The following is a 19583-nucleotide window of genomic DNA, read 5'->3' on the forward strand; positions in this document are numbered from 1 at the left end:
TATATATATATATATTCAAGATCATCTCGTAAATCATCCAAATGCTCGCATGCTGTGCTATTCTAATCTATAAGGGTATCAACGCTCTTCCCACACAAATCCTCTCCACAATCATCACTTCCCGTGCGGCCCCTTGACCCTGACCCCGTTGGCACTCCCCCAGACACTATCCGTCACCTTGGCCGGCACCTTCCTCCCCTTGAGTCGCTGGTCAATGAGCCACGTCCCCACCACAAACTCGGCCCTGCTCAGCATGCCCGTCTTGCTGCGATCCACCAGGTCGTAGATCTCGGCCAGTTCGTCATCGGGCAGCCTCGACCGTTTCCACACCTCTCTGACCACGACGTTGGCCACGCACTGCGAGACGTCTCGGTCGAGGTCGCTGCTGAGGCTCGTAGCCGGACTCATCACCCGCGTGTCCGTAAGTAATATGCCGCGGTTAGACGCCCACAGCGCCTCGTAACGCTTCCTCTCCCGTGGCCGGATTTCCTCGCGCCACTTCTTCCTCGACCCTTCATGGTGTGCGTGCTTTCCCTTGCGCAGCAGCGCTCTGTGTCCCTTTTTGTGATGATCTTCCTCTTCATCGAGCTCGTTGTGCGGCTGTCGGAGCGTGTGCAAAAGTCGAGGCGACTTCTGTCGTTTCGGCAAGGGAGGAGGGGCCAGCGAGGTGGGCCCCGTATTGTGCGGCGTCAATCGAGCAGAGGCCAGTGAACCAGCCACAATCGCATCGGTGAGATTGTCTAGCTGTGTTCGATTTGGCGAACCGTTGGCTGCGTGTCGGTGAGAAACCAGCTCTCTCGACGGAGTTGACGGAACGCTCATCGTTGACCCCCTCCTAGCGAGGGCCATTGAAGACGGATGAGTCTCTCCATGCTGATGAAAAAGAGGTGTCGACTGCCCGGTCGGCCGAGACGCCGAGGAAGCTCCAGAGCTCCGCGTCTGGCCAGACGACGACCCATCTGTGTGAATGCTATACGACCGGTCTCGAAACACAGGCTTGTCCTGATCTTGGCTCTGATCCTCATCTAGTATATTCTTTCCACTGCCTCGAGGCTTCGGCGGCGTCGGCGGTCGCTTCGCAGCAGAGTCCCGCCTCTTCTTGAGAGGGTCGGGAGAAGGCGGCGCGAGCGCAGCGCTGATGCCCGGGCTCAGCGCAAGGTGAGGAGACGTTACGGGACTCAGCGGCGTCCTCGACACCCGCCTCGGCTGTGGGGAAAGAACCTCGGCGACATGCCTGCTCATAAGAGGTTTGAGCGGCGGAGGCGTTGATGGATGCAGCGCCGTTGTCGTGGTCTGCGAGCTCTTGGGACGAGCTTGTGAATCCGACGACGAAGCTGGTGTTGATGGCTGAACAGCTGAGGCAGACGTTGGCGTCATAGGTCGTGAAGTAGAAGATGGCAGCCGGGGAGAAGAAGCTGCTGCCGTGATGTGCTCTTTCGAAATCGTCGGGCGCTGATGCAGGTGCTGTAGCGGTGGTGGTTGTCTGTGCGAGGTGAAGGTTGGCATTGGATAAGCCGAGATGTCCGAATACTCCGCCGCCGCCGTAGGTTTAGGCCTTTGCTTGGGCTTCCCGTCACCAGCCGGAGCTCTGCTACCCTCGTCGGGCCCAGCGTCAGCCACCGGGTCTCGGCGCGTCTTGGTCCTTGCAGCCGGCGGCGTCGGCGGCGCCTCTCCCTTGCCCGGCGTCCTGCCCTTCGTGTTCGTCGTCGTCGTTGCCTTGGACCTCGTCCTGTCCACCTTTTCCTCCGCACTGCTCGCAACAGACTCGGGCGGCGACGGCCTCCCCCTCGCCCTGTCAAACATGGAAATCAGCGACCCAGCCGATGCCAAGGGACCCGTGTCCATGACATCGCCACCAAGGCCACCCGAAATATTCGCGCTCCCGCCGCTGCTCGCCAAGCCATCTGTCCTAGCCGCCCTGCCCCCCGTCGGACTGGCGCTGCGACTCGCTGCCAGCGTCGCCGCAATCAGGCTCTGGCTCTTCTTCTTGGCAGCCATCTTCCCGCCAGGCGCCGCCGACGAGAGCAAGGACGACGACGTCGTGATGCCACCACCCCCGCCCGCCATCCCGCCCATGGCTTGCTGCTGTGAATGCAGCTGTACCATCCTCCCATCTGTCACTGCTCCTCCTCCTCCTCCTGCTCTTCCCCTCTCAGCCCTCCCTCGAACCGCCTCCGTCGCAGCCGTAAACGCCCCGTTATCAAACGCCCTCCTGCCGGCCCCCTCGGCCCGCTGCTGCTCGACGTCGACCCTGTCCCTCCGAAAGGCCAGCGTGGCGCCCCTGAGCGCAGCAGCCGCGGCGGCGCTGTCGGACATCATTTCATTGCCGAGACGGCGCGCAGCTCGGCGACATCTATGGTAGGGGATTAGGGGAGAGAGATTGCAGGTGAGTTGAGAATATAACTGCAGGTTTTGGACTGTCTTTCTCGTCGTCGTTCGTCGAGGTCAAAGGTTCGTTCGTCTAGTGTGATCGCCTCTTCTTTTTCTCGCTTCGTATCGTGTCATTAGTGTCTTCGACGCGGCATTGCGATGCTTCTCGTAGGTAAAATAGGAGCAGAGGTCAAGTCGATCATTAGGTAAACCGATATGTTCGGACAAGAGAGATGAGCTAGGTAAACGAGTAAATCGAAAACGACACAGTAATCAAACAACGAGGAGTCGAAACGAAACACCAGCCCGTAAGAAAAGAAAGAACCCCGGGTACGAGAAAAGAAAAAGCGAATACGTGGTAGGATCCCGGAAGAAGCTCAACAAAAAAAGTTCCGTGTCAGCCTTAGACTACAAGGAAGATCCTCAAGTCCCGGACAAGGGCCCCTCTATCTGGCCTCTCCTGGAATAGCTTCTGTATCATCGTCGCATTTCTTTGATTCTTCATCAATGCACAGCTGCCGGAGGCCCCGACTTTGTCTGTACCTTGGACCATGTACCTTATTTTCCTCTCGCTTATTGTAGCAGGCCATTCCAGCACATGCGCGTCCGCTGCAGGTGCTTTTACAGTGGATGCCTGCACTGATCTCGTGGGTCGTCTCTAGCGCATCTGCAGGTGTCACACTCAGCCCAGCAGCATAATGCCGCGCAAGTCTATTGTCCACGAGCATCAGCTCGGATCCGTCTCGTGCTGCTCGAGGTGCTTGTCGGAAAAAGGCATCCACAGACGACATGTTAGGTACGAGAATGAATCCGATCAGATACAACACAGCAATGCGTCGCTACGGCACTCGAGGTTCCAAAACAGTCAAATCATCTTCATCCTGCAAATACCGAAGACACGAAAAGGACAAACCGACCACAAAGGCCTCCCTCAGCCAGCCAACCCAAAAGCCATCCAAATGCCACATGTAAACAAACATAAGCAGACAAACAGACGCACGCAAACGCCAGACCCTTCCCTGTTGCACCCTTCCAACCTCGTGCCTGGCCCCTGTTAGAGACCTTCCCTACCCGCAGTCCGTGATCTTGGACGAATAACCAACAAAGAAAAAGATCAAGGAGGGGCGTCCACCACGAAAAAGAACCTAATGCACAACAATATGACACAGAATGAAAAGCAAAGAGATTGAAGCCTGAAATGAAGCAGCAGCGCGTTGCGCCACTCCGTCCGCAGAAACTGACAGAGAAGTGGCAACGCCCTTCGCAGATGACCCGCATCCTCATGCGCTCTTCAAGTCGTCTCGCCGTCGGAAGAAGTTGTTACATGGACACATATCTCGTGTTCGTCATTTTCTTCGCCTTGAACCGTGGAAGCACGGAAAAAACTGTGGGCGTAGTACAATGGGACAACAAAGGCAGCTTATAAGCCATCCTCGTCTGTCCATTCGCTTCCCGATGCAATGCGGTTGCCGTCCTGGTCAATCATCACGGGCGCCCCGTATGCCGCAGGAACTCCGCGAGTGCGCTTTGCCGAGCTGCTAGTAGGTCGATGGCCCTGTTCGGGCTCTGCTCGTTTGCCCCGAGCCGCTCGAAGCTTGGCAAAGTATGCGTCCGACACGTCCGGCTCCGGCTCGCTATTGTCGTCGTACGTCTCCCAGTTCTCGGACCCGGTAACCACCGTGGATGTGGTGGATGTGCTGGAGGTGTGTCTGCCTTGCAGAGACTGGGGATACCGCGGCACCCCACGCACGGACGAGTAGCGGACGTCGTCGTACTCATCTTCCAAGTAGCTGTTCTGCCGATGATGCGACATGTTGGAATCAGGCCGCCCTATTCGCCCCAGCTGCGATTGGTCATCGTAGACATCCTCAGGATCGACCGCGCGGACAATGCTCGAGTTCAGGCCCACCGACTTGTATGGGTTCAACGGCGCCTCCAGCGAGGCCACTGATCTCAGATCTCTCATCTTGGGCGGGGGGATTCGCACAGAGCCTCCAGTGCGCAGTTTGTCCATGCCGCGCTGGATTTGCGCCTTGGGCCGCTCTGGTGAGTTGTTGCCGTCTTTCATCTTGGACAGAGGAGCCCTTGCCGCGGGTTGTCTGGTTGGACTGCCGCCGCGACCCGTGTCCATGGCGGACTGTGACAACAACGGTTGAGATTTGTTGCCCATGCAATACATGCCACCGGCCGTAGGAGTCTTTGTGACCGAACGTGGGGGCACCGTGCCCTTGCCGGTAGTGGCGGGCCTCATTGCCGAGGATGACGCCGACTTCATCAGGCTTCGGGCAGCTGAAGGAGGAGGGCCGGCCGGTGTCCTGGATCGCTGGGGAGGCTGCTTCGCATCCTCAGACTCTACCTCGTCGAGGTATCGCTCGCCATACACTAGGAAAGGTCGGTCGTATTCTTCCTCCCACTGCTCGAGTGCCTTTCGCACTTCTGCCGTTACCCTGGGGAGCTCTTTGGCAATGCGCTTACGCATCTTCTCCTCGCGAAGCAGCTTTCCAGGATCCCGCTTCTCGCCCTTCTGACCACGCAGCATAAGGCGGGACGCATCCTGGCTTGCGGCGATGAGTTCCTCTCGGTCTTTCATCAAGGCCTTGTGCTTGTCGACCAGGTTAAGAATTTGCGCGCGTTGCTCTTTCAATGCCTCCAGGCGAGCAACCTCGCGCTCGTGAGCCTCGAGCAGCGCGTCGCTGTAGACGTCAGAGAAGGCGGGCGTGAAGTCGAGCATCTCGTCCTCGGAAAAGTACAAGGCGTCCCAGAGCTCCTGAAGTCTGACGCGCGCGTCCTCGATGAAGATGTGGAGATTCTGGCGCTTGACTTCGTTCAGTCGTCCTAGTTCGTCCTCAAACTCGTTGATCTGGCGGATACCGCAGCCTCTGTTCTCGTTAAGGAAAGCCTTGGTCTCTTCTTCATCAATGCCAAGCTTTTCCCACAGCGTTTCGACGCTGGCTCTGAGCTGGTTCAGTTTCTTCTCGCGGCTCTTCTTTTCCTCCGAAAGCTTGTCATGCTTGGCTTGCAAGCCCTGAATGTCTTCTTGGTGGAGGCCAAGCTGCTCGGGGGCCTCCCGGTAGTACTTGATAATGGCCGTGTCCTGCTGGGCTTGGGGGGTGCCGAGTTCGGCCCAGAGCTGGATGATTTCATCGCCCAGTGTTTCCACCACAGAGAGCCGGCGAGTATACTCTTCATACACTCGCGTAAACTCTGCGTCGAGGCGGTCCACGTAGGATGGCGATAGGTCAAATGTGAGCGGGAAGGACTCATTGGGTCCAGTAGGCGGCAGGGCAATCTTGACGAACGAAGGCTCTAGGTGTGACGAGTAGGACTCGAGGGCCTCGGCGAGCTCTGGAACAAAGCGTCAGTAAGCGACTCATTCCTGGTTTCCGCCATCATGCAATCGAAGCGAAACTCACTCTGCACTTGCTCAACCCGTTCGCTGTGCACCCTCTGTACCTGGTCATGCTTCTCCCTGAGTGTCTGCAGGCACTGCATCAAAGGGTACGAGATCTTCATGCTCTCCTCGTTCGAATTCTTTCTTCGCTGCTTAGAGTCGCTCATCGACAACTCCATTTGCCGAATCTCTGTGACAATCTTCTTGGCCTCGTCGATCATGCCCTTCTTCTCCGACGTCACCAAGCGCAGGTGATTGTTGAGCGCTTCTGACAGAGCTTGGAACAGCTACAGCACCCATACACGTCAGCATCCCACACCGTCGCCAACAAAGGTCGGGAAAGTTCAAGGGGAAGCTCTATCGTACCTCAGCCTCTCGAGCCTCGCGCTCATGATCCGGGACGCCAATGTCGTCGAAAAGGCTGTGCAGCTGGCCGATGCTGCGGTTGACTTGCTTGGAGAGGTAGCTGGTGTCCATGGCGAACAGATTCAGCCACCCCTAGGCGACTTGATGGGCTGCTGAATTCTGTATACTTCACGGGCTTCGGCCTGAGAAGTCCTCAAGCGCCGTTGGTAGAGAGTTGTCGAGAGAAAGGTGCGTTTGCCAGCCGTGGGACGGAATTGGTGGATGAACAGGGACAATGCGCGGAGTTCTCCTGTGACAGCGCAGGGGTACGGCTCTCCTTGTGTATCCCTGAGTGAAGAGTTTGGGAGTAGAAAACAATAATGTTTACCGATAAAGAAGAGGAAGAAGAAGAAGAAGAAGAAGAGGTCGAGGTAATGAGATGTTTGATTCGTCAAAGCATCGGGCAGCAATCGATACAGATATTCGGTTTGTCGAATGCAGCAGACAGTAAACAATAATACAAATCAGCTTCTTCTTTCAACTGACACACGGGCGCAGAAGGTAAAAATCAAGAAACGAGAGTTGGCACTGCTTCAAAATGCTCGCCTCAATCTGAACTGCGCTCAGGCACAACCACAAGTGAAGAAGAAGATAAGAAGAGGGAGAAGTGATGGAATGGCAAAAAAAAGACATGCAGTGCCGTGAGACAGCTTTTTGCATGAAAAAAGAGCCAAGAGAGCTCAATGCCATCTATGGGCAACCCCACTGTTTGAGCCCGCGGCCGCGTTGCCATGGCGACTGCGACTTGCCGTTCTCAGGCGCCCTGCATCCAGATGGGCGGCGCGGCTTCAAGGCGCTGTTTCAAGACACCCCGCCACTAAGGTGTAATGATGGCATTGCATCGTATTCGATCCCCTGTTGCAGATGGTGAAGAGAGTTGTCCATTGTGAAGGAATCAAGTTGACGTTTAGAATAGACGATGAGTCAATGCTTGCTGCAGAAAAATCCGTCAAGGACGCAAAAAAGCTGTGGCCACAAAATTCCAAGAATGTCTTCACTGAACAAATTGACAGGACAAACACAACAGCCTTTGAACTTGGCCAACCCCGCCAGCTTCCTCCCCAACCCTCGTCAACACCCAAGCCACTGTTTACTTCCGCAAAGCACCTCATAAGGATCTCACTAGCTCGTGTGCTACCGCATTAGACTCATGCAAAGCATCTCGACAACCTTCTTTGTTTACATGCATACGACCATTCTACTGGGCACGGCACCACGCTTCGACAAGGCCAGGCCCCATGCCTCCCCCCCGGATTGAACTCTCAAAGCGGGGGAGGAGAGATATGCCCTGCTGTTTTCGATTCCGACATCTGGGAGCAAGATCCCGTTGCCCATCGGATGTGTGGATCGGTGCAACTGTGTTACCGGGGCCTTTTTGTCGGACTTGGGGGGTTGTGTTGCGTGTGGATGGAGCTTTTGTAGGTAAACATGTGTTTTTACATGGTTGCACATGCAGATATTGGTCTCACCACTGCAGTTGGTTGGCGCTTAGTGCTCATCTGCATATTTTGGAACCGCGCATCTACAGAATCGTGTCATCCATGACATTGGATCAAACAAGCCGCTCAAGAGTAAAATGTAGTAAAGCCTAGATGAGTCGTGTGTTGTGGTGAAGCAAAAGATGAACACCCAAAAAAAAAGCAAGTGGAAAAAATAAATGACATCTCCGATACTGGGAATCGAACCCAGGGCTGCTCGGACCTTCATGAGAGCGAGCGATGTTAGCCACTACACCATATCGGATGAACTTGTTGAAAGGGCGGACGCAATTAGTAACTGTAAGCTACTGGTCCCGCCAAGCGCCAGACGAAGAAAGAACCTGAACCAGCTTTGTTCAAGAGCAAAAGCATCTGAATCGTGTTGTGGTAACCCTCTTGCCCGATAAGTAGGCTTGAGACCTCCAAGAGAGGTTGAATCTGGGTTTCTCAACCTTGTTGCCGACCAAGTGGAGCAATTGGCTCTCGAAGGGCAAGTTCTCGTTGGGTATTCAGCCAAGTATAGATCTAGCATCTTAGACGGCAAATCAACCGGATTACACCCTACCTTACCTACGCCGTAGATGCCGTCGGGTGTCTGCATGAAGTGCAAAAAGTACGGTAGAAGCCACTTGCATCGCTCATCGGGCCCAAGGCCACGTTCTTTAGCCCATCATCACGAGGGCTTTACGCAAATCTGACGGACATAGCCGTAGACGGACAGCAATTCTCGCACGAGAGGCCGATCACCCGAGCGACGGGCCGGCGCCATTGGCGACGAAGCGACTCAAGCCAAACTCTGCCAGGACCTTTGCCCTGTATGCTCTGTCCTACCAAGGTATCTGTAAAGCGACTATTGACGCAACTGAAACAGTCGCCAGAGGTATCTTCCCGTATCCACTCCCAATGCCCATGTATATAAACTTGTCGCGATGCCCTTATATCGCATCGCTGGAACCAGACCACGAGCGCATCGCCATGTCGTCCGCACCATCGTCCGGGACGGGGTCACCCATGTCCATGATTCCGTACATATCCCACGATAAAAAGTTTTGCAGGTCATCCAGATCCAGCGCCTCACACATCGGCTGGATCGGGCCGCCCCATTTGGAGTAAACCGGGGGCGGCTGCGGAAGGGCCGTGGGCACTGGCTGTTCGTGCTGAAGCCCAGACCGCGATGTGGCTAAGCCGTCTTGACTCAGACCGACCAGCTGCTGCGCTGCGTTGTTGCGATCCCATGCTCCGGCGCCCGGGCTTTCGGCAGACCAGCTTAGCCCGCGGACGCCGCTTGCCCGATCAGCGGCCCGCCTCGTTGCGATGCCTGTCCGCGCGAGCGAGTGAAGAGAAATCGAGGGAAGCATGTAGTCTGGCGTGCCGTGAACGGGGCTGACAGACGGAGGGTTAGATCTTGGAGGAGTGATTAGCTGGAGAGTCTATGGTATAAGGAAGCGATGGTCCGAGATATACTGACTGTTCGACATCATTGGTTTCAGACCGAGCTTCGGAGAGCATCCTGCTCAACATATCATCCCGATGGGAGGTTTGTCGAATCTTGGTAAGCCATCGATCAATTGTATTTGACTATGGCGGCAGGTTAGCACGGGTGTTGGCGTCAGCGAGACTCATGCGGGGAGACCTACCAGAGATTGCGCAATCGGGAACAGGGCAGACATCATCCGGAGAACCCGACGGTTGCTCTCAACGGCATTGATGGCATCGTCCAGCTTTGATTGGGCGTCGGGTCTGTTTGGGTCGAGCAAACGGGCCACATAGTACAGCATTACTCTGCTGCTGTCGTACACGAAATAGGGAAGTAAGCTGTCCGATAACAAATGAGCCCCATGGTCGGCCGCCTCGGCCAGGATGTCGGCTATCTGCTGCGCATGATGATAGCAGTTGGCCTGTGCGGACTGAAGAAAGTCGTGATGCTCCGGCGGGACGGACAGAGGCTTCGGAAGCTTGAACAAATCTGGCATGGAGAGCTTGTAGAGTTCCAAGTAGTTGTGGTGATAGGTGCAGTGTATCAAGACCAATGCTCCCAGTTGGTTGGAGTCCAGTCGCGCATAAATGGTTTCCATGGAGTATTCGACGAATTCCGGGAGTTCCCTCTGCCACAGGCGAAGATCGGCGTCGAGAGCAGCAAACGGCGATTCGGGGAGCCAGGGGGGAGGGCTGGAGTCTAGCTGATTCACGTATCTGCGATGGCGGTCAGAGCGAGCAACAGGCAAGTTGGCGGCGTATCCGTAGGAGACTCATCCCATACCTTACAATGCGCTTCCAGAGGGCCACCACTCGAATGTAGTATGCCATGATGCCCATGTTCGCCGACGGTTTCCTTGGCACCACAGACGGCGGCAAGAACTGCAGGACGTGGCCCACGCCGAGGGTTTCCGTTACTGATGCTATCCGCAGGCCGAAATTCCTCTCGTTGCAGGGCAGCTGGATTTTGATGTCATTCTCACGAAGGAGAGTCAACTGATCGATGCCACTACCAGCCCACGCATCGAGGACATAGCAAGCCCACATGAGCCTCCTCCGACTCTCCCTGGTGACGACGGACGGGGCGGAGTCGTTGGATTCGGTGCAGAGGACGTCGGGCGACGCTTCGACATTGATCTTCAAGGCATGCGCCATGCGAACGGCGAGGCCGCTGAGCATTAAGGCGCGAGAATACTCCCCTAGTCGGAAGTGGAAGTCATGAAGTAGTATCGCAACCTTGGAGACGGTAAGCTGCTGTCACTATTGCCGAGAGCGTTTGGCGGTCTGCAACGGCTTACCATGAGTCTTTGAACGGAGATCTTGCCAAAGTTGGTCAGTATGAGAAGCTCGGCCCTCTTGGCCCACTCATTGCCGGCGAGGCGGATGAAGCCAGACGCAGAAGTGTGCTCGTTCTGATTAAGAACGTAGAACCTACACCCAAGTGTCAGAGCAGCACTGTATATGTCGGAGATTCCCTTTGAGGTGGCTACTTACTTGGCTCCGTGAGCACAAATAATGTGCAGCAGCGCCGACTCATCGTCCGTAGTGAAGCCCTTGTCGAGCTGCCGCATAAAAGACGGCTTGTGGACAAAGGCGAAGCACCGGATGGGATGGACATTGGCAAAGTATTGCTCCACGACGCGGCGCAGGTTGCGGCCGGTAGGGAGACTTGGCGAGACGAGCCTGGAAAGAGATGATGTTGTGTGAGCAGGAGAGCTGAGGTGTCAAATATCATGTCATGCCGGGTTTGACCTGCGGCTGTTCGCACCGTCAGCAAGACAAACACATACCACGACAGAATGTCCGAGCCCGATGGCTCGATGGACGCAACGCTGCGGGTGCTGCCAAAGCCCTTTGACCCCGGCGTCGTCTGCGAGCCGATGCTGGTCAGCGGCGTGTCGAGCTGCTGCTGCTGCTGCTGCTGCTGCCTGTGCTGGACATCTTCATCGGCGTCGTCGCCGGCCTCGAGCACGGCCATGGCCAGCTCGCGCGACTTGCTGCGGCTGCCGTCGGTCGACGCCGTCCTGGACGCGCGGTCGAGGTTGCGCGCCCACCGCGGGGCCGAGCCGCCGTCGTAGACGCACTCGGTCTTCTTGGCGGTGCATCGCGAGCACTTCGGCCGGTCGCCGTTGCACTTGGTCTTGGACAGGCGGCAGCTCTTACACGAGCGATAGGTGCGGATCTTGCGCAGGGCCATGGGCGTGGCGCGGCCGGCGGCCTGGCCGTTGTCGCCCACGCAGTCGAGCTGGAGGCGCTCGCAGTTGCGACATCCGTTTGGCCTGCCGTCGCATTTGACCTGTGGGCGAAGAGCCGAGGGTTTGGAGGTTAGGAGAACGGTTTCGCAGCGAGGAGGGACACGCGAGGATTGAATTTCAGAGGGGGGAGGGAGACTGCAGTAGCGTCTGGCAGCTGTCGTGGTAGCGCCGCTGCTGGGTCCCCGGACGAGGAAAAAAACAGAAAAACTCACCTTTCGCGCTCTGCACACCCGACAGCCCATTGTGTGCGAATCCACCTGGAAAAATGTCAAGAATCAAGGATAAATGCTAGATGAAGCTCCAGGATCCAGGAGATGAAGAGAAGTCGACCTGCGGGAAGAGCAGCAGCGTTCTTGCAGCGACCAGCCGGAGCCAGAGTCTGGCCCATGGCTCTGCCCGAGGGACCGATAGACGCTAGTGCGGGTGACGTGCTCGGGCGCCTCCAAGACGTTTTTCGCCCATGACCCAATTGCGCGATCGCCCGGCTGTCGTATCATGGACGAGCGCAATTGCGTCTTGTTGGACGTGAGCTCGCGTCATGTCGAGTCTGACCGAACATGAAGCTTCAAAGACGCCTCGTTCAACCTTGAGAGAGGGGGTCAGAGGTTGAGCAGGCAAGAGCTTTGGCCGCTGTGTATCAGGGTATCAGGGTACCCGGGCCCTCGGTGAGCCTTCGCCAAGTTCTAACGGTATCACAAGGTACCAACGCTTTCACCGGCGTTCCGGCGACTTTTCTGTCTTCAGAAGTAATAGGTACAGCGCCCGATAAGGCTTGCGCCATGTCCCCCAAATCCATCGCCAGCCCGTAAACGCGTCACCCTCTCTTCAAATGGCGACAGTTGCCGGTCATCAGCGTGAAATCCAGTACTCGGCGTGTTTCCATTACTCACTGCTACTACGGTATGCTGCCCGGTGTGGCTGATTCATGTTGATGCCATACAAGCGTATGATTGCCCATTTGACCGACATGTCCCTAGTAACCCGTTGATCTTCCCAGAGGTCAATCGTTATAGCGACACCCAGGCAACACCAGGTGAGGTAATGTAGATCTATTCCAGCTTCAGCTTCTTCCTCGGCAGTTATTGACCGAAATCATGGCGCCTTCAATATAAATGATCCAATGTGAGCCCAAACGCTACTATACATTGCTGATGCCATATGCGACATCGCCAAGTCTCATCTCCTCCATCCATCAACAACTTCCAGCGAATGGCCTCCCATGTACAAACCCGAATCGGCAACCCTGAGCTCTTAGCAGCGTGACACTTGTGCCACATTGCACACTACATTTCCAACTGCCGAGTGGCCGCCTGCAATCCAAGTCATCCTTAGTGTGGACACTGTTCTCATTGAAAGTTTGCTGGGACAGTGTCACGGGATTCCCAGCGCACTATCCATGGCCTATCAAGAGGGACCTTCTACCTAGGTGAACAGTACGAGAGAGCCTTGAATGACAACCAATTCCTACCTATCCAGACCGGCCAAGTTGAAGTCAGTCCGATGACGACCTATTAAGTAACTCGAAGGCTGGGAAAATTGACCGGTAACCCAAGGAAATGCCGGTCAAAGGAACAAGAAGGTTAGACGAGGAACCTTTTGAGAGAAGACTGGATCAGCAATCCCTGAGAGCTTGATCCATTAAGCGAACGAAGCGTAAAGGAGAATTTGAGTCCATCTCTTTCTTACATGTATCATGGAGAGGCTCAACTGAACGGGTCGGTGAAAACAGCTCCGGCGTAGATACGCCGACAGCCCGCGAGCCGGTCCGGAGCCTCGGCGGAAAACAGCTCGCGTTTTCGGTGCTGTCGGCCGATAGTCCGTCAATACCAGGGACCCTATCGTCACACCAACAATCAGCCAGAAATAAGAAGAAGAAAGATGACGAGGACTTCAGACGTATAAACTGGGGCAATTCGAGTAAGATAGACAGACATAGCCTTGACTTTCACAGTATCATTCACATGACAATTATTCACCTTGAGCCGGCAAAGCCCGCGCGCCCGCCGAAGCTCCATGCAATCACACCGACATCCGAAGGAATAACCAAAACGTGCACAGAAAAAGAGTATATGCAGTGTAACTAAATATGAACCAACGCCCAGCCCAGTATAAAGAGGCTGCCCATTTTGACTAGGATCCGCGCATTATCTGAATTTTCTCCCGCCTCTACATTCCCAGCATCTACTCCTCCATCTCCTCGTCCTCTGCCGCCGCAGCCGCAGCCTTGGCCTCCTTTCTCGACTTGAACCCGGCTGCCCACTCCTGCGCCTTAGCCATGACCTTGTCCTTGCCCTTGGGATCCAGCTTTTCCTCCCAGGCGGCCCATCTGCGGAACCACTTCTCCGCCTGCTGCGGCTTCAAGCCCTTGACCCTCGTCCTCCTCTCAAACACGTCTCGCACAGCAGTGTAATCAGCGCTAGAGCTAGCGATGCCAATCTCGAGGTCGAGCAGCTGGTTCCACAGATCGCCCTTCTTCGGCCAAGCAGCGAGGAGACCCTCGAACATGGTCCGGCCGCGCTCAGGCTCGCCGTTGGGCGATCGGAACTCGAGGGCGGCAAACCGGCTGACAATGTTCTGGCCGTTGTGGCTGTCCAGCTGCTGGGTCGCCCTCGGCAGCAGCGCGCGGGCACGGGCGGGCTCATTCTTGGTGACGTGCAAGAAGTGGGCGTAGTTGGTCCAGACGCTGGGCGACTTGGCGCCAAACTTCTTCAGCATGGCCTCGAACAGCTCATCGGCTTCCTGTTGTAGAGTGTTAGCATATGAAGACGCTTGTTAATGTGGGGCCATGCTTCTTCTTCCTCTTCTTCTTACCTTGAGCTTCTCTGACTGGATGTAGATGCTGGCCAGTCGCTCGTAGACCTCTTGCTCGTCATTGTACTGGCAAGCTCGCTTAAAGACATTTTCAACCGTCTGCTTGCTGCCGTAGGCCACCTCCAGGTTGAGATACGCAACCCACACGTTGAGCTTCTCCGTCTCTTCCCGAATGTTGATGCTCTTGATGGCTCGCTCGGCGATTTCTCGCGCCTTGGGCAGCTCGCTGACCTGCATCTGGAACGCCATGTATGCAATCCACAATTCTGAAGAGTCTGGCTGGCCCAGGAGAAGTCGCTCGTAGTCGCTCGAGGTTTGAGGACCGTGGGCATCCAGCTCGGCTGTTCGGTCGACCTGAGCCTCACCCTTCTTCTTCCGCTTCTTCTTCTTATCGACTTGCTCAGCCTGAGAATCGTCTTCTGACTCGGAGCCTGATTCATCAAACGGATTCGTCGACCACGCCGACTTTTTGCCTACGCCGAGACCACCGGTCTTCTTGGCGGCGCTGTCCTCCATCTCCACGTCGCTATCGTCCTCTGCCTCCTCACCCTCCAGTTCTTCGTCGTCTTCCTCTTCTTCATCTTCGGAAGAGTCGCCCTGGTTGTCCGTGCCGAGGATCTTGATCAAAGCCTCCTCATCCAGCTCCATACCTTCGCCGTCATCGTCCTCGTCCTCGTCTTCCAGTTGAGCGCCGGCTTCAGATCCAGAGTCCATGTCGGTATCCTCATCTTCAAAAAAGGATGGCTTCAACCCAAAGTTGATTCTCCTCTTGGTGGCATCCACCTCCAAGACCCTGGCCTTCACCTTATCGCCTTCCTTGTACAGCTTGGTAGCGTCCTTCACCGGGTTGTCGGCCATTTGGCTTCGGTGGCACAGGCCGCTTACATTGGCCGAGTTATCCACCAGGATGAAAGCGCCAAACTCTTCAACCTTGCGGACAACACCGGTGACAATCTGACCTTCCTTGATGTCATTGTAACTGAGAGGAGGGGTGTAGTCCTCGTCAACAACCGAAGACTTCAGACTGAGCTCAAGCTGGTTGGTTGCAGCGTCCAGAGCAATGACACGGCCTTTGACCAGCTGATCGATTTGGAAGCCGTCTTTCCATTCCTTCAAGAATCGATCGGAGAGGTTCGAAATCTTGACAAAGCCAGTCACCTGGCCTCCCAACAGGACAAATAGGCCCTTGTCGGCGACGTTCTTGACAAATCCTCGCACAATGTCGCCGGTGGCAAGTTGTGTGATCTTCGTGATTTCCTTGTCCACAACAGGCGAGGTCGAGCTCATGATTCGTGACGGGCGCATGGAAAGGCGGATTCTCTTGTTGCTGGGGTCGACGTCAACGATCGAAACACGAACAATATCGCCCTTTTTGTATTTCGTCGTGTCAACGGTGCTATAGTCATCCGCCATGTCGGGAAGATGGACGGGGCCGGAGACCGATTCACTAAGCTTCACGAGGACTTGTCGCTCATTGACCTTGGTGATCTTGCCGGGAAGGGTCATATTCTGCTTCAGCGAGGTCCAGGTGATGGCTTCTGAAGCATTGGCTGATCGAGCTGACAGATCGAGACGGTTGTTTTTAGGGTCAACCGCCGTCACCCTTGCTTTGAGGGCTGAGCCGACGGGGAAGTTGGCTTCCAGATCGTTTAGCAGAGACAGGTCATCGGAGGCGTCCATGATAGAGATGCGACCACGAACGTTGGGAGAAAGGTTGACCCAGAGATACTGAGACGTAACGTTGTTGACAAAGGCAATATGAGTGTCACCAACTTTCAGCTCCTCGAGCGAGATTGGCTTCGGGGCATCGTTGCTCAGATCACTGGGCTTACAGGTGAGTTCCAGGACTGAGTGAGCGGATCTGTGAGAAAATGGCAAAAAGCGGTGGTCTTTAGCATCGTGAACACCTAGAACCTTGACGCGAAGAACCTGCTTCTTGTTGAACTTGTCGAGAGGATCCTTAGGGTCAGCAATGTCTTCCCACTTGTCGTAAATCTGAGACACATCAATGCGACCCTGAATGTCGGTATCCGCGAGTTGGACGTTCAGCTGAGTATCTTTGATAGAAGTGATCTTTGCCTGAGCTGTGCTGCCAAATGCAAGGCCGTCTTCAGGGGCTGGCGCCGAGGTCTTGGTGGAAGATTTGCTCTTCTTGTTCTCGGGCTCAACCACGGGTGCGTCGGCGGGCGCAACCAAGATACGCTTCATTTCAGGAATAGTCGAGACGATTCGCACTTCGACGGATTCGTATTTGCGCAGGCCAAAATCGGGCTGTGACTGAGCATCGGCCGGCAGTCGTCCCTTTGGTAGCAGAGCATGGAGATTTGCGGCGAACTGAACGAACACAGCTGTAACTGTAATGTTTCGTACGAAACCTTGGACGACGGCGCCCACCTTGGCGTCCTCGAAGCTCTTCAGGAGAGTTTTATCCTGGGCAGCCTTGACCAAGCTAGGCTTCTGAGAAAGGATAATGGCTCGTCGATTCTCATACTTCTCGAGAACCATGAGGTTTGACAGGGTCTGTCCGGCTGAGATCCTCTTCCAGGCGTACTGGTTCTTTGACGACGACTTGTCGGTAAGATGGCCCACTGGTAGAATGGCTTTGAGCTGGCTGTCGACAAGCTCCACAAAGATCTGATCCTCAGTCTTTTGCGTCACCTTGGCCGATACAATGTCACCAACGTTCAAGTTCTTGAGAGCAGTCTGCTTCTCCAGACCGAAGGCGCCCGGATCTTTGCAGGAAACAATGAACCTTTTGGCTTCTGGATCAACCTCGAGAGCATGCACGCTCACGACCTGGCCAACGCGGAAGTGCTCCGTAGGGTCGCGAATGTATGCTTCACTCATCTCCGATACGGGAAGGAAACCCCGAAGACGCCCGTAGAACTGAATATGAGCACCGTTTGGTTGCACTTTGACTATGGTGCCCAGCGTTTTCATTCCGATGCTGACGTCGTCGTAGGACTTGATAACAGGCGCCTCCGAGTTGACCAAAGTCTTCTTGAGCGTGAGACGCAATTGCCTCCTGCTGAAGTTGAGGGAGAGCACGCGAGCCTTGACCTTCATGCCTTCACGGAACTTCTTTTCGGGGTGTTGAAGGCGGATATCGGACATGTGATTCTCGGAAACGAAGCCGCTCATGCCATCTGCAATCTTGATGATGAGTCCTGCAACACCTTGCTCCTTGATGACCAGTTTCTCAATTTCACCGTTGACCACGGACCCGATGGGGACGTCTTCGAGGCGGATGTACTGTTGCTCGAGGAGACTTTTTTCAAACGAGATGCTGAATAGACCGTCCATCTCGTTGTAGCCTACAACCCGACCACGGTGCACCGTACCAACCTTGTAAGGCCCGCTTGATTCGTAGAGTGCATCGACTTTTCCATCCTTCACCCGAGAGATGTGAACAAAACCGCCCAAGCCAGGGATGCCAATGTCCACAAAGAGACCAATATCGGCCTCGACGTGGCGGACTGTGCATTGCTCGACGAATGAAGAGATGGGTAGCATTTGAAGTGGACGCTTCGTAGCTTCAGAGTCGGTGTCTTGTCGCTTTTGTGTCAAAGACAAGATATGAGGCAACAGCGAAACGCCCACCTTAGGGTCCTTGGCGGTCGGAAAGTTGCAGATGATTCTCGCCTTCACCTTGGACCCAATCTTGTACTTGGCCTTGAGGTCAACGTTGTTTGGGCCAATGCCGGAATGAATCAAATCAGCGGTGGCGTCGAGAGTTCCCATAATCTTGCCAGTCAGCCCCCTGCCTTCGTTGTCTGAAACAAGAACGCTGACGAGCGTGCCGGGAAGGAAGGTGTTGATCGTTGTGGCATCGGCAGGGAATGCCTTGGTGCTTCCGACTTTGTCTTGCTTCAAGGTGAGCTGAGCAATCTTGTTGGAGCCCTTGCCTGTGACCTGGCATAAGAAAACAGCGCCAGGCTGGAGCCTTTCCTGGTCGACGAGCGGATCGATCTCGCCGTTGGGAAGGAATCCGTTCAGGTTCGGTATTCCGAGATCCATGACGCAGCCACGTTCTTCGACACTGACCACCGACGCCATGACTGTGCTGTTGGGTACAACATCGTCCGTTTCCAGCCCAGAGTTGGCCTCGCTGGGTCGCAGAGACAGCTCGATCCTTCGCTTTCCCTTTCCTCCGGCAGTAGTATCCTTGGTCGAGACCACGTAAGCTCGCACGTACTGTCCAATCTTGAACATGGACTTAAGGTTGACGTCGTTTTCGTCGGACGATTCATCCTCCTCTTCGCTGTCGCCCTCCTGTGTCGCGCCACCCTCGAGCCTGCTGGTCAATTGCGACGAGATGGCAACGATGGAGGCGTGGCCGATCAGGTTGTTTGGTAATGACACTTCAAGACTGAGATTGTTGATTCGCATCACCTGTCCGAGCACGAGCGATCCCTTGACCAGTCTCTGTTGCATCCGTTAGCATACGTTTCTGTCATGTTCCCCGACCTCAATTGTGCAATTGGAGAGGGCTGTACCTTGAAGTTCAGACTCTCGATCCTGATGCTTTCCTCCTCTGCCTTCTTCTCCGTCTTCTTCTCGCTCTTCACCGCGGACTTCTTCGCCTTCTTCTTTTGTGATTTGGCGCTCGTCTCGAATTCTTCTTCTCGAATGGCGTCGGCTTTGGCTTCCATCTGAATCTTCTTCTGTTCGAGAGGCGTGAGGACGCTGCCGCCTCCACGAGGAAACACCGGCTCGTCATCCTTCAGGACAGACACGACGGCGGGCTTCGGGCGCTCTTCTGTCGCGCCCTCGGACTTGCGATGCGCCTTGGTCGGGGACTTTGCATCCTTGGCCGGTGCCTCCTTCTTCGACGGTCGACCTTCTTTCGTGTTCTTTGCCGACTTGGACGGAGGATTGCCGCCAGGGGCATCCTTCCGCTTGAGCGTGCTCATGGTGGTTGTGCAGCCGAAAGATGCAAAGGCAATATCGCAGCCTTTGACATGGACGACTTTGGCTTCAAAAACCGACCTGTAGCTCCAAACTTGCGTCTCTCGAATTTTTTTTTTCTGGCGGGACGCCGATAAGAGTAGCGTCGCGATAAGGCAGGCGGTGAGTGGGCCTGGAAATTGATCCGGCTCCACTCGGGTCTCTTCAGCCACAGCTGAACCACAGAGGCCGCTGTTGGTAGCGCATTCCTTCGGCTAGGTGTCAGCTGGGCGGACAAACGCCCTGAAGGGACCCCTGCAGGAGCCACCGTCGGAGCCGCTACAGCGTCCGTGTCATTCACTTGTGGCGCATGCAGGCCCGTCATCGACTTGCTGCAGCACCACGCTGAACGCCTTATTACGGAGTCCTCCCGAATCAAGTTGACCTGAACCTTCCAGCATCCAACCCGTCTGCCTGCTCATCCTTTCATCACCACCGCCCCAAATTTGC

At 55.4% G+C, this 19583-nt stretch overlaps 5 protein-coding genes across 5 annotated transcripts; 1 reads left to right on the forward strand and 4 right to left on the reverse strand.

The window, feature by feature from the left end:
- Nucleotides 1-114: 114 nt before the first annotated feature.
- Nucleotides 115-2316, reverse strand: CCMA1212_008656 (Increased rDNA silencing protein 4; the record flags this gene model as incomplete). The annotated part of the gene is made up of 1 exon (XM_073705775.1): nt 115-2316. The coding sequence occupies one exon, from the start codon at nt 2314-2316 to the stop codon at nt 115-117; it is 2202 nt and encodes a 733-aa protein (XP_073555627.1).
- CCMA1212_008657 (uncharacterized protein) lies at nt 1520-2362 on the forward strand (the record flags this gene model as incomplete). The annotated part of the gene is made up of 1 exon (XM_073705776.1): nt 1520-2362. One exon carries the CDS (start codon nt 1520-1522, stop codon nt 2360-2362), a length of 843 nt encoding a protein of 280 aa, XP_073555626.1.
- A 1428-nt stretch (nt 2363-3790) lies between these two features.
- Nucleotides 3791-6238, reverse strand: CCMA1212_008658 (Anaphase spindle elongation protein 1; the record flags this gene model as incomplete). Its single annotated transcript, XM_073705777.1, has 3 exons — nt 3791-5715; nt 5784-6048; nt 6128-6238. The coding sequence occupies 3 exons, from the start codon at nt 6236-6238 to the stop codon at nt 3791-3793; spliced, it is 2301 nt and encodes a 766-aa protein (XP_073555628.1).
- A 2341-nt stretch (nt 6239-8579) lies between these two features.
- CCMA1212_008660 (uncharacterized protein) lies at nt 8580-11717 on the reverse strand (the record flags this gene model as incomplete). The annotated part of the gene is made up of 8 exons (XM_073705778.1): nt 11588-11717; nt 10911-11416; nt 10615-10803; nt 10419-10551; nt 9905-10356; nt 9282-9837; nt 9113-9222; nt 8580-9048 (listed from the first exon to the last, which is right to left on the reverse strand). The coding sequence occupies exons 1-8, from the start codon at nt 11615-11617 to the stop codon at nt 8580-8582; spliced, it is 2445 nt and encodes an 814-aa protein (XP_073555728.1). The 5' UTR covers nt 11618-11717.
- A 1839-nt stretch (nt 11718-13556) lies between these two features.
- Nucleotides 13557-19099, reverse strand: CCMA1212_008661 (rRNA biogenesis protein rrp5; the record flags this gene model as incomplete). The annotated part of the gene is made up of 3 exons (XM_073705779.1): nt 13557-14114; nt 14187-18611; nt 18683-19099. The coding sequence occupies 3 exons, from the start codon at nt 19097-19099 to the stop codon at nt 13557-13559; spliced, it is 5400 nt and encodes a 1799-aa protein (XP_073555729.1).
- Nucleotides 19100-19583: the final 484 nt, after the last annotated feature.

The sequence above is a fragment of the Trichoderma ghanense genome (assembly GCF_004382785.1).
Source record: "Trichoderma ghanense strain CCMA-1212 chromosome Unknown scaffold_13, whole genome shotgun sequence".
In the NCBI taxonomy this organism is placed as follows: domain Eukaryota; kingdom Fungi; phylum Ascomycota; class Sordariomycetes; order Hypocreales; family Hypocreaceae; genus Trichoderma; species Trichoderma ghanense.